General features: G+C 41.6%; 1 protein-coding gene across 1 annotated transcript in view; it reads left to right on the top strand.

Annotated features, from left to right (window-relative positions):
* Chst9 (carbohydrate sulfotransferase 9) overlaps positions 1-7768 on the top strand; it is a 297984-nt gene extending 290216 nt beyond the window's left edge. Inside the window, exon 5 of the mRNA XM_045135093.1 lies at positions 6568-7768. Coding sequence (XP_044991028.1) covers positions 6568-7650 — 1083 coding nt within the window. The 3' untranslated portion in view covers positions 7651-7768. The remainder of the gene's footprint in view (positions 1-6567) is intronic.
* Positions 7769-13118: the final 5350 nt, after the last annotated feature.

The following is a 13118-nucleotide window of genomic DNA, read 5'->3' as shown; positions in this document are numbered from 1 at the left end:
GTAGTGGGGGTGGTGTGGGGGTCATTCCACTCTTTTGGTTTGGAAATTTGCAAAAGGGTGTCTGGGAGGGATGGTTTTAACACAATCCACACTTTTCCCTACTGTATCTCTGATGTGGACTAGAGTCATGTTGGCTCCTGGCTCGTCTTATACTAGGAAATAGACAGAGTCCCAGCTCTATAAAAGGATTCAAGCCAGAAGAGAGAACATGATTTACACATTCCAGTCCTTATAGTCCAGTTCTCAGGCCCTCCTTCCAGGTAGCGTTGTCCTCCAGTTCCTGCCCCTTCTCTATCCTTTTGCTATATAGCAATGACAGGAAAAGCCTATGCCCAGAAAGAGAGTGAGAGAAATGAGTTCCACGATTGTCCCTTCTGTGCAGTCGTGTGCCTCAATGAAGTCGCTTCATAGTTTTGAGAGTTTCTCTGCTCATCAGCAAACTGGAACTGGAAGGTCATCATGGCGGTGGTGCCCAGTCAGCGGCATGAGCTGCGGGCCGGCATGTTGCAGACGCTCAGCAAGGGCGGTAACTGTACTCACTACGACCGCGCTCCCTAAAATTTACCCGACACCTCTAACAGCCGGTAGCCCACAACTCTGAATGCCCAGCTTTCAAGTCCTGAAGCCTCCCTCCAGCTCCCTCAAAGGTAGTTCAAACCCCAGAGGTGGGAAAGGGAAGGCAGTGAGTTCTCCCACCCACCCTACAGTTTCCCACAAAGGCTACTTCTCTTAATTTCTTTTCCAAGGAAAGAAAAGCTATTCTTTAGGCCTCGTCCACGCTTGCTCTTCCAATCTGGTCTGTCTCAAAAATCAGTTCAAGTAATTCTCTGTTTCTTCATTCTAAACCTTTTGACTTAGTTCCTACACTAAGGAAACCTGGTGGGCAACCCTCCTTTCCCCAGCTGCATCTTCCAAATCCAGCCAGAATGGTCAGTAAACATGAATTTGCCACTGCCTTGTTCACCGTCCCCATCGCCTCTGCTGTGAAATTCAGGGCATGCATATAAAGTGACTCCTAGCCCAGCTTGCTTCTTCCTCTTCTCTGAATATTGGCCCCCTGTGGACTCTCAGTGCTTGGTACACAGTCCTTGCCACCCTTGGCCTCCCCATTTGCCACCTCAGACTCATCCTTTGCAAAATGTGTCCCATAAAATATGGGCATTGTGGCACATGCCTTTAATCCCAGCACTTGGAAGGCAAAGGTAGGAGGATCACTGTGAGTTCAAGACCACCCTGAGACTCCATAGTGAATTCCAAGTAACCTGGGCTACAGTGAGACCCTACTTCCAAAAAACAAAACAAAACAAAACAAAAAAATGTGTCCCATAAATCTCTTTAGAAAAAAATAAGTGTTCTTTCCTGACTTCCCAAAATATCCACTATTCTTTCTTTCATTATGGCTATTATCCCATGATTTCTGAAAGTACATATTCTTTCCACCTAACAAAATGTTGGCTTCCTCAAAGGGCCACCCATTTTGCCCATTTCATCTTAGGCATGTAGCACACACTAGGTGTTTGAAAGGTTCCCAATGACTTGGATGGGAGAAAAAACAAAACAAACAGTAATTCAATTCTGCGTTGAAGACTGGCATTCTCAGAGAAGGTGAACTTGATTTAGAGACCTTCCGAAAGAAACTAAGAATGAACCTTTTGAATTCAGTGTGGAGTTTAATGAATGTTCTTTGCATTTTTACCATTTGGCTCATTTGAATATTCATTGTTCTTATCTGTAGTTGCATATCTCTCAACTAACTTTGTAATAATCACTCTTTAAAATATTTGTGGAAAACCATAGCTATAGCTTAAAATATGTGTGGTTGAAGGAGTTTATCCAATGGCGGGGGGTGGGGGGTGTCAAATAATTAAATTAAGCTAGGACCAAGTGACTTCCTTCGCTGATGGAATAGACATGCTGCCGAAGTCACTTTGAGGAAATGAGATGACTTGCTGGTGGTTTTCTAGAAGAAACGAGGATTTTGTATTCATCTTGAAGATTTTGGATGTCCCAGAGGAAGAGGAGGGGTTGTTGTCGTGAATGGGGATGAAAGGAAGTGAAGGACAGAGTCAGTAAGAAGTATAAAAAGCAGTGAGAAGTGGCCCAGCACGGGCAGTCTACAAATGCCCGCAAGGAAATTTCGTTTATGTCTGGTAAGAATCAGTCCCAAGTGTCAAGGGATGAAAAGTAAAGTGTTTGGAGAAGCCTAATTTAGTAATAATCTGTAAGAAGACTAATTAGGAGGATATTCAAGAATATCCAATTAAGATGTGATAAATGATCAGGCTACCAAGGAAATCATATCACTTCTGAATGCATTTTTTAAAAGGAGGTTATAAATTTAAAAAGATGAAAGACAGACATTATGAAATGTAAAATAGCCAATGTTTTTGGATTGTTAAGAGAGCATTCACAGGCTGGAAAGATGACTTAGGAGTTAAGACATTTGCCTGCAAAGCCAAAAGACCCAGGTCCGATTCTCCAGGACCCCCATAAGCCAGATGCACAAGGCGGCACTTGCATCCGCATTTCGTTTGCAGCCAATAAAGTTCCTGGCATGCCCATTCTCTCTCTATCTACCTCTCTATCTCCCTTTCTCTCTCTCAAATAAATAAGTAAAAATAAAATGTAAAAAGAGCATTCATATTTTAGAAGCGTGTCACCTGAAAGCAATGGAACCCTTTCAGAACTAGAGGAGCATTCAGGAAGTCACGTGGCTCTCGAGACACTTGCTCGAGGGGCAATTAGAAGAAAGCACTCCAAGAAAAAAAATGCAAGCTAAGATTTCATTATTTTCTCATTTCTCTTATTGCTAGCAGTACCCTGATGGTATTTGGTATTAGAAATTCATAATAAGAGCCTCAGGTGTAGCATATCATTAACTTTAATTTAACGGTCCAGGCCCCTAGGTCCTGGAAGCCTTGACTGGTTACTGGGAGGAAAAGGAGCTGGGTGAAGTGTGGAGGGAGAAAGACCACGACACCCTGATTAGAACTTTACCAAGTTCCCAATTGTGACATGAGGTGTAGGAGAAGAGCTGGCAACCACATACCCAAGAGGCCTGATTGGATGTTCTCGTCATCACTTTCCCCATATTCAGTTTGGTCAGTGGAGGAAACTGACTACCAGTAAACAACTGACAAAGAGACTAAAACCTGACTCATAATGAGCAGCCTTTATCTCGTGCTATTTCCTAGTTATCTAACCATTAGAAAACTGCTTGGGGAACGTGGCATTTCCTCAGAGAAAAGTGGATAAACAGGAAAGACACTTATCTGGTCCACATAAGGATTCATGTGGCATCCTACCTTATTCCCAAGTTTTAGCTCTTAATTCCACCATTTTTATTCTTTTTTTTTTTTTTTCCCAGAAAGGACGGAGAGGAAGAGAGGAAGTCTTCAGAGCATGTCCCTTATTTTCTTAATTTCCTTTGTAAGTGAGTTTGTGCTGTCACCAAATACTACCACGCCTGTGGAACACCAGGGGATCTAGCTTAAATTACAGCTGCAGCCTCACCCCTCAGGGACTCTGAGTCACTGTGTCCACAGTACAGCCTGGCAACCCAGAGTGCTAACAAACCCTGCAGGGGCCCCCAAAGCAGCTCTGAGTGACTTTGAACCAATCTGATTTGGCAGGCAGTGAAGGATACTCACCTGCACACTTGCTTTAGCAAGGCACCTCTGTGTGCGCCTGGTTTATTCTGCCAACGATTTGTTTGAACGCAGCGCCTTAACAAGAATTCGTCAATTATTGATCTAAGTTAACCTTGACCTTTTGATGAACACTATTTCTCTTCAACAAGGTCGTAGGGACAATTTGTTTGGCAGTCACCGTTAAATCATCACCTTGTTGTCTTATTCCACAAGTATTCACTGACCGTCCTCCACGTGCAGAAAAAAAGTTCTATTCTAGGGTGATGGTAGGCGAAGTAAGAGAATAAGTGAGTTCTTTTTGCTTGTGATTAGTGCCATGAGGAAAATAAGCAGAGTGCAGTGAGAAGATCATGAGGAGCCGAGATGAGTGATCGTGGCTAGAGAAACCTGTCTCCAGAGAAGTAATTGAAGAGCCAGCTGTGGCACCTGCTAGAACCCTGAATAAAATAGTAGACGTCATAAAGAATTACAAAATGGGAAATAACAAGGAGCTGGAAGGCAAGGCAGTGGTAATGGTAGAGATGACGGAAGTGAGCCAGGCCAGGTTGAAGGCCCAAGATGATGTGAAGAGGAGAACGTCTACTAAAAGAGAGGGGCCAAGGAACTGCAGGGGGTCAGTCACTGCATGCAGTTCCAACAGTATGGATGAGGACTCGGTGCCTGACTTGAAGCCAGAGTCTTGAGGGCATGAAGTGGAGACCAGTGGTAAGGGGGAGGAAGGAAAGGGAGACTCCACGAAACGGGGTTCACAGAAGTGGGTGGCTTGGTGAGAGCTATTGAAGCAGAGTAGATTGCAAAAGAATAGCTGCCTACCTTCTGGCCAGAGGGACACATGGTTCCAGAAATTAACATTTCATCCACTTGAGAAAGAGCAAGGGTGTGAGGTTTCATTTCAAGAAAGGCATGGGAAACCAACATTCTAAAATTCCCTGAAGATGAGGGCAGAACAGAAGGTCTAGAGGGCGCAGTGGAAGGCTAATTGTATTTTGGTTGGGTTTGTGAGGCAAAGAGAGTTGACTGGGGCATATGAAAAGGCACACAAATTACAGTACTATAGACAAAAACTGACAATTGAAATTCACTACATCACTGAGGTAAATGAGATTTACTATAACTACTGAAGTCCCAATAATGACAGTTATTATTTAAGATGGTAATGGAAGAAGTAGTGACAGAAATCATCACGATAGCTTTATTTCAGGCCTGTGCTAAGTATTTCCCTACATGTCTTCCAGTAACCCTATGAGCATTCCACCTGACTGGAGAGTTATAGATAACAACTCTGTGGACTAAAGATCTTTAATAAAACAAAGGATATGGAGCTTTGAAGAATCCTGGAAGTCTCTGGAAAATTCATTCACTCACAAAACATGAGAGCAACTCCTACCAGCTATAGGCAATTCTTGATAAAAATGGATATGATGGGCTGGAGAGATGGCTTAGTGGTTAAGCACTTGCCTGTGAAGCCTAAGGACCTTGGTTCGAGGCTCGATTCCCCAGGACCCACATTAGCCAGATGCATAAGGGGGCGCATGCATCTGGAGTTCGTTTGCAGTGGCTATAAGTCCTGGCGTGCCCATTCTCTCTCTCTCTCTCTCTCTCTCTCTCTCTCTCTCTCTCTCTCTCTCTTATTTATGTTTTAAATGTTCCAACAGCAGGCTGGAGACCCTGTACACTTATGCCAGTCCAGGCTTTTCCATATTCATCCTTTCTAAGTCTAAATGACAGCATGTTACTTCATTGTCAGAACCCTCTAAAGACTTCCAGTTTACCCACGGTAAAAACCAAGGTCCTTACCATTTTTGGCCTTATCAGAGGGTGTCACCTGAAAACCCCAACTTGTACAACTTTCCTTCCTCAGCAATGTAAGAGTTGTAGGAAAAGAAGAAATATCTCATTTTACTTTCACTATACTCTTTCAATAACCAAGCACCAACTGGACTTGTCTAGATTCCTTAGTCATTGTTCACTAGGGAAGATGAACAGTTTCATACATGATTGAAATTGCATGCTATCATAACTATATCTCAAATTATTATGGTAAATGAATTAAGGAAAGTAAAATATTTTCCAAAGGGACAAAAAAAAATCATTTCTTGCTAATGCTTAGAAAACTGAAATGATCATCAGGGTTTGACAATGACCCTAATTTTAAGTTACTTTAGTTTTGAAATTAATTTATTTTTAAGTTATGATTTCAGGCTTTGAATTACTCATGTACATTACACAGTTCCCCCAAAACAACAAAAAGTTCACACCAGATACTACTGCATTTTGTTATGTACCTTCATAAAATTCTAAATCAGTTCACACTCATTAATATCACAAGAATCACTAATCACAGAGTGAATGGGTTATGCTTTATTACATTATAGGCAAAATCAGGACAAAACTCCAAGGCCCTCTCATCTCCATCCTATAAATATCATTTTTCATTTTCTGGCTTCATGTTTTCCATAAAGAATCTTACCATGGACTGGAGAGATGGCTTAGTGGTTAAGGCACTTGCCTGCAAAGCCAATGGACCTAGGTTCAATTCCCCAGGACCCACGTAAGCCAGATGCACAGGGTGGCACATGCATCTGGAGTTCATTTGCAATGGCTGAAAGCACTGGTGTGTCCATCCTCCCTCTCTCCTTCTCTCCCTCTCTCTCCCTCTCTCTCTCCCTCTCTCTCTCTCTGTCTCTCTCTCTCTCTCTCTCACATAAAATAAATAAATAAATAATGTCTAAAAAAAAAGAATCATACCATAAAATGTACACTCAGCATGCCTTACTAAATTGTTTCTGCCAGCTTCTGCACAGCATGCTTTCTATTCAGTAATATTTGAGAACACGTGTGCTAACTTCCTTATCTAGTCTACCATTCTGGTGAATGTGACTCTGTTTCCAACATCTCTCCTTTCCTATTTTAACAGAACTCCAAGGCTCACATACCTGAGAATCTGAAGAAGAAAAATCTACTACACTCTGTGATACCTACGAGGGTCGTAACAAAGACCAGCCACTCACAAGGGGACGCCCGAGTTGTCACTTGGATCTCAGGGTTACCAAGGAATGGCTCAACTGGAATGCATCAAGGAACAAAGGCTTTTCTCAAGAAGTCTGGTGAAATGAATTGGCCATTGGACACTCACCCTTTAAACAAAAGTTTAGTCAAAGACAGTAAGTGGAAGAAAACTGATGAGACCTTAGAGAAACGCAGGTTCTTCCTTCAGGAATTTTGTAAGAAATATGGTGCAGGCAATCATCCTCAATCCCATCTTCTGCACATGGTCTCCAGGATTTACGTAGAAGACAAACACAAAGTCCTGTACTGTGAAGTGCCGAAGGCCGGCTGCTCTAACTGGAAAAGGATTCTGATGGTTCTGAACGGGTTGGCTTCCTCTGCCTACAACATCTCCCATGATGCTGTGCACTACGGGAAGCATTTGAAAACCTTAGACAGCTTTGACTTAAGAGGAATACACATGCGTTTGAACACCTACACCAAAGCTGTGTTTGTCCGTGATCCCATGGAAAGGCTAGTGTCGGCATTTAGGGACAAGTTCGAACATCCTAACAGTTACTATCATCCAGTATTTGGAAAAGCAATCATAAAGAAATACCGACCGAACGCTTGCGCAGAAGCATCAAATAACGGCTCTGGAGTCAAGTTCAGGGAGTTTGTCCACTACTTGCTGGATTCTCACCGCCCTGTGGGGATGGACATTCACTGGGAAAAGGTGAGCAGGCTCTGCTCTCCGTGTTTGATCAATTATGACTTTGTAGGGAAATTTGAAACTCTGGAAGAAGACACCAATTACTTCTTGCAGCTGATCGGTGCTCCCAGAGAGCTGAAGTTTCCAAACTTTAAGGACAGGCACTCATCTGATGAGAGAACCAGCGCGCAGGTGGTGCGGCAGTACTTAAAGGACCTGAGCGGGACCGAGCGGCAGTTAATCTATGACTTTTATTATTTGGACTATTTGATGTTTAATTACACAACACCGCATTTATAGTCTGCAGTCATCTTCCAGAACCCTGTATTTCCCTCATGGCGATGGCCTCAGATCAGCTACTGTAATTTTCCTGTAGTTCTCTGTATGGGGGAAGCGTGACTAAATGCAGTTGTCTTGACTTAATGAAGATTTTTACAGACTAGCATAACAGCAATGGGCACCAAGTCAGATGAAAACCATCTGAAGGAGACACATAAACAACGAGCAGCTTTAAAATATTTGTGAAGGGTTTCTTGGGCATCGTAGACCATACTGTTGAAGCAATTACCTAGTCCGCCGTGGCTGCTTACATAAACGTAAAAAGCTTCTCGCACTAGGAGAATATGGAGTTGAGAAAAGCATGAGTGTGTCTCTCTGTCTGGGAGCCTATCACCTGATGTGCATGGATCTATTTTTAGCAGTCTCTGGCATAATAAGGATTGGTTGGTTTTCTTACATGCTGAAATCTTTCTATCCACAGTAATGATAAATCCATTTTGAAATGATATTTGGGCTTAATCCTTTCACTATAGATTGGAAGGCATGGTGAGGTTTGCAATACAAGAATGCAGCAGAAAAGCCAGATGATGCTATAGTTTTTTTGTATTTAACAGCCAATAAAAGATGTGCAAGATGCTCATATCAAAACAATAAAAGCAACCTTTCTCTTGGAGAAAAACTTCAGGGGATTGATCTGTTTTGGTTTTGGGTGTTCTTTTTTTTTTTTTTTTTTTGGTCTTTTTTTTTTTCTTTTTGAGCCCTCCACGAAGAGACAAAATGAACATGACCGCAGAAGGTCCGCATTTCTAACCCTCATCAAATATAAATGTGCTCCTAATTCTCGTTATTCTCGTTAATTGGACAGGGGGGAAATTGTTTCAGGATGGGATAATCATCAAAACCAAAAGTTGCCATTCTGAATCTAGACCTCTAACAACGAGTTTTATAAGAATATTATTTGAATCAAAGCATCATGTGCACAGCTTTATATGTGGAATATACTCTAAGAATAGCTTTTGGTTTCAGTCTAATTATTCAGCTTGGGAATGACTTTTAGAAAACTAATATACCACTTCAAAGACAGGTTATGTTCTAAAGGAGAAACATAGCAAGAGCCCCTAAAAATGTTTATTTAATAGGCTTATGCATAAGCAAATTAAGGTATTTTCTTTTTAAGTTTAAATATTCTATACTAACAAAGCCAAATATCATTGCATTCAAATATTAAATCAAAGTCTTTGGAAAACAGGACCATGTGTCGTCACCCTTATGAAAACTTAGGCCACACTTTGGAAATGTTTTGCAAGAGATTCTAAATTAAAAGACACATTTAGATGGGGAATTCATTTTAATTAGTCAGCTATTACCTATGCTTAAGCAAACCACATGTCAACCAAACCACATTTAAATGCCTTTCTTGAACACTTTTTTCTCTTCCTAAACTATCCCTTTTTTAATTTTTTTTGTTTATTTTTATTTATTTATTTGATAGTGACAGAGAAAGAAGCAGAGAGAGAGAGAGAGAGAGAGAGAGAGAGAGAGAATGGGCGCGCCAGGGCCTCCAGCCACTGCAAACGAACTCCAGACACGTGTGCCTACTTGTGCATCTGGCTAATGTGGGCCCTGGGGAATCGAACCAGGCTCCTTAGGCTTCACAGGCAAGCACTTAACCACTCAGCCATCTCTCCAGCCCACTATCCCTTTTTATCAGTATTCAGTGGTGTTTCTCAAGGAAAACTAGCTATTACATTAATATGCTGAGACTCTTGCAGTCAGGGTAATTCCATTTGGATCTTCCATTTCTTGACTGAACATTTAAGGAGCCACTTCATCGAGTCACACTCCTGCCCAGCATCCTCATGAGCACTCGCGAGTCACTTCCTGGTGGGCACACACCTGCCTGTGTCCCCCATTAGGAGTGAGCAGACTGAAGCAGGCTGAGTCACCACACCAATCACTCCCTTCACACCAACCATTCCCCTTGCTCTTGCCTCAAGACCATACACTTAAGTCATGTCTTGAACTCTAGAGTTATCAAGTCGTCTAAATTAAAATGTAGAGTGGCTTCTTTGTAACTGAGAACACACTGAAAACATCTATTTATGGAGAGAAGGTATACAAATCCAAAACAATCCAAGAAAGCTGAAACTATATTCTTAATCCACAGGAAGCTGGTTTTAGATGGAATCTGTTAAAAAGTTAGGACATTCCTAAACCCATGTAAGGAACAATAACACTGATGAGGAAGATCATTTCCTTTCCATAGCTTTGGAAAGGAAAACTGAAAACAAGCATCCTGTCTCTCTCATTAGCATGTCTAATACCCCAGGGAGGGTGAGATATATTCATATTAGTTATGTAAATATATTCTAATTATTTGGCTTTGATGGTAGAGAAGTGAAAGGAGCAGGTAACTTTCGCTGTACAGGATTACTCCCTTATCCTGGTTTCATTTTGATACTGCGGAAAACATATCAACCTTGGCCTGAAAATATGAAGTGGAAATTTTCGGAAATACCTCCTAACCTTCCCTCCTTCTTTCTTTCCTTCCTTCCTTCCTTCCTTCCTTTATTTGAGAAGGAGTCAGGGAGGCTAAGGGCATGCCAGAGCCTGTTGCCAATACAAAGGAACTCCAAGAACATGCCGCTTTGTTATCTGGCTTTACCTGGGTACTGGGTAATCGAACCTGTACTGGCAGGCTTTGCAAACAAGCACCTTAAACCACTGAGCCACTCCCCAGCTCCTCCTAAGGTTTCCATTGTTACCATCCTAAGTAGCATGATGACGTTTTTCATGCTCCTACTTTACCTCACCTGAGACCTGGGCAGCCAAAGTGCATGTATTACCTACCCAATGGTTCCTTAGTAGCGACTATAGGTACCAGTGGGACTTTCATGGGTTACAGTGCAGGGATTTAAGTAAACTTCATATAGTAGACCAATGCTACGTTATAATGTCTCTGTCATAAACTTCACCTTACCTCATTATGTAGGCATCCCATCATCTCCCATCATCCCAAGAAGAGTGAGTGCATTACAAGTTAGAGAGAGAGATAGAGAGAACCTCCATAAGTTTTATAGATAGTGTCATAATTGTTCTATTTTAAAATTGTTGTTAATCTTTTACTGTGCTTAATTTATAAATTAAATTTTGTGGGGGTTGTTTGTTTGACTCTTGGATTTTTGTTTGTTTGTTTGTTTTATTTATTTGAGAGTGACAGAAAGAGAGAGAGAGAATGTGCACACCAGGACTTCCAGTCACTGCAAACAAACTCCAGACGCATGCGCTGTCTCGTGCATCTGGCTAACGTGGGTCCTGGGGAATCAAGCCTTGAACCAGGGTCCTTAGGCTTCACAGGCAAGCACTTAACTACTAAGCAATTTCTCTAGCCCATCCTTTTTTGATTTTTCAAGGTAGGGTTTCACTCTAGCCCAAGCTGACCTGGAATTCACTATGTAGCCTCAGGGTGGCCTCAAACTCACGGTGATTCACCTACCTTTGCCTTCCAAGTACTGGGATCAAAGGCATGTGCCACCATGCACAGCTTATAGATTAGATTTTATCATAAGTATATATGTATAGAGAAGAAATAATCTATATAGTTCCTTACTACCCATGGTCTCAAGCATCCTCCGTTGGACTTGGAGCACACCTGCCATGAATACAGGGAGACATCTCCTCTCCACATACTTGTTTTCTGGATCTTTTCACTTAGCCTGTGTAACCACAGACTGTTCTTCGCTCACTTCTTTCCTGAACAGAGCTGGCATCCTGGGAAGTTGTGCATTCCAGGGGCCAGGTTTGCATTACTCCCTGAAGAGCAAACTTTTCCCACCCTTTGTCCTTGTTTTGGATGACTTCATTTCATGTCAGAGCCAAAGTAGTCAATTATCACGCTAGAATTATTGTTACATTATCTGCTTCACTTTCTCCCCTGAACTCTCCCCATCATGGGCCTCCTCACACTCACCTGTGTCATTTCCACCTGAGTTTAATTCCAGGCAGAGGCACCACTGTTCCTTTGGACAGTTGAAATATCATGAATTTAAAACTGAGTAAACAAATCTAGACTCGTCTTCCAGATATCCAAAATCCCCTTTTTAACATTACCATACATGAGGTGTAATTACACCTCCTCTAATTAACCCCTCATGGTCCTATTTGTTTTTATAGACAGCAGTAACCCAATGGGAAGGTCTTTTGTTCTGTTATTCCTTTGACTGGAATAACTATTAAGGTAACAGGTTGGCAATCAAATCCAAAACCACAGTCATTTAATATGGTAAGCCACCTATAGATTAATACATAGTTGATGTAATTTCCCCAGAGATTGCTACAAACCTTAATAGGACATGCATACACACAGCATCTAATTTTCTGATTTCCTCATATATCCATTAAGCCAATGGGAATGTGAAGCCTTGTGCTGGAGTTCTCTAACTCTTCACTCTATAAAAATATTCCCTAGCCATTCAAGACTACTTGGCTACCCTTTATAATTGGCAGGGCAAATTTTACACTTTGTGAATAATTATTCTTCAAAAATATACTATCTCCTAAAATGTTTAGTAGCTAACCAAGGGTCCCATTTAAAGACATACACAGAATTTTGAATGTAAAGCTCCCATGGATTTAATTGAACTGAGGACTAGTAGGCTAGACAGTAGTAAACATTTCCCTTTTGTGAGTCCTCATTTGGCCTTTGGGGACATTGTGAGCCTCAAGTCCTCCATGGGGTGTGGAGAAGCAGAATTATTTCCCGTGGGCAACACCCCCAACGTGTTCTTACATGTGAGGAAAGACTAGGCAGCGGAGCTCAGCCACCTGAGAACTTTAGACCAAAGCAAACTCAGTTTATTCCCACCTTTAGGATCACACCTTAAATCATAAGTATTCATCATAATATTCATCATTAGAGCTGATATATCAGGAATTTTTAAGTACTTTCCATATATTCAGCAACTTAATCTCCATAGCCAACCAAACTCCCATGCTCTTATAAGCAGACTCCGTCCTCCCCACGTGTAAGGAGTGATACCAAAACAATACTGTACTTCAGTGACTTACCACTGGAAAATAGTAGGAAGCCAGAAAATACCACTACCTGCCTCTTTTCTTACAATATTATAAACTTAAGTTTTCACCTTTGTTTTCTTCTATCTACATTTAAAACAGCCAAAAAATTAAATACATATTATAGTCTTAAATATTTTTTTATTTTTATTTATTTACTTGAGAGAGAGAGAGAACAGGCGTGTAGGGCCTCCAGCCCCTATAAATGAACTGCAGATGCATGCACCTCCTTGTGCATCTGGTTTACGGGGGTCCTGGGGAATCAAACCTGGGTCCTTTGGCTTTGCAGGAAAGTGCCTTAACTGCTAAGCCATCTCTGCAGCACCTCTTAAAATGTTTTGATACAGATATAAATGTGTGTGAATTTAGCTACATATCACATTTCACATCAGCCCATTCCTTTATTCCTGCTGTGT

Source organism: Jaculus jaculus, chromosome 15 (genome assembly GCF_020740685.1).
Source record: "Jaculus jaculus isolate mJacJac1 chromosome 15, mJacJac1.mat.Y.cur, whole genome shotgun sequence".
Lineage (NCBI taxonomy): Eukaryota > Metazoa > Chordata > Mammalia > Rodentia > Dipodidae > Jaculus > Jaculus jaculus.
This window is presented reverse-complemented; position numbering and strand designations above follow the sequence as displayed.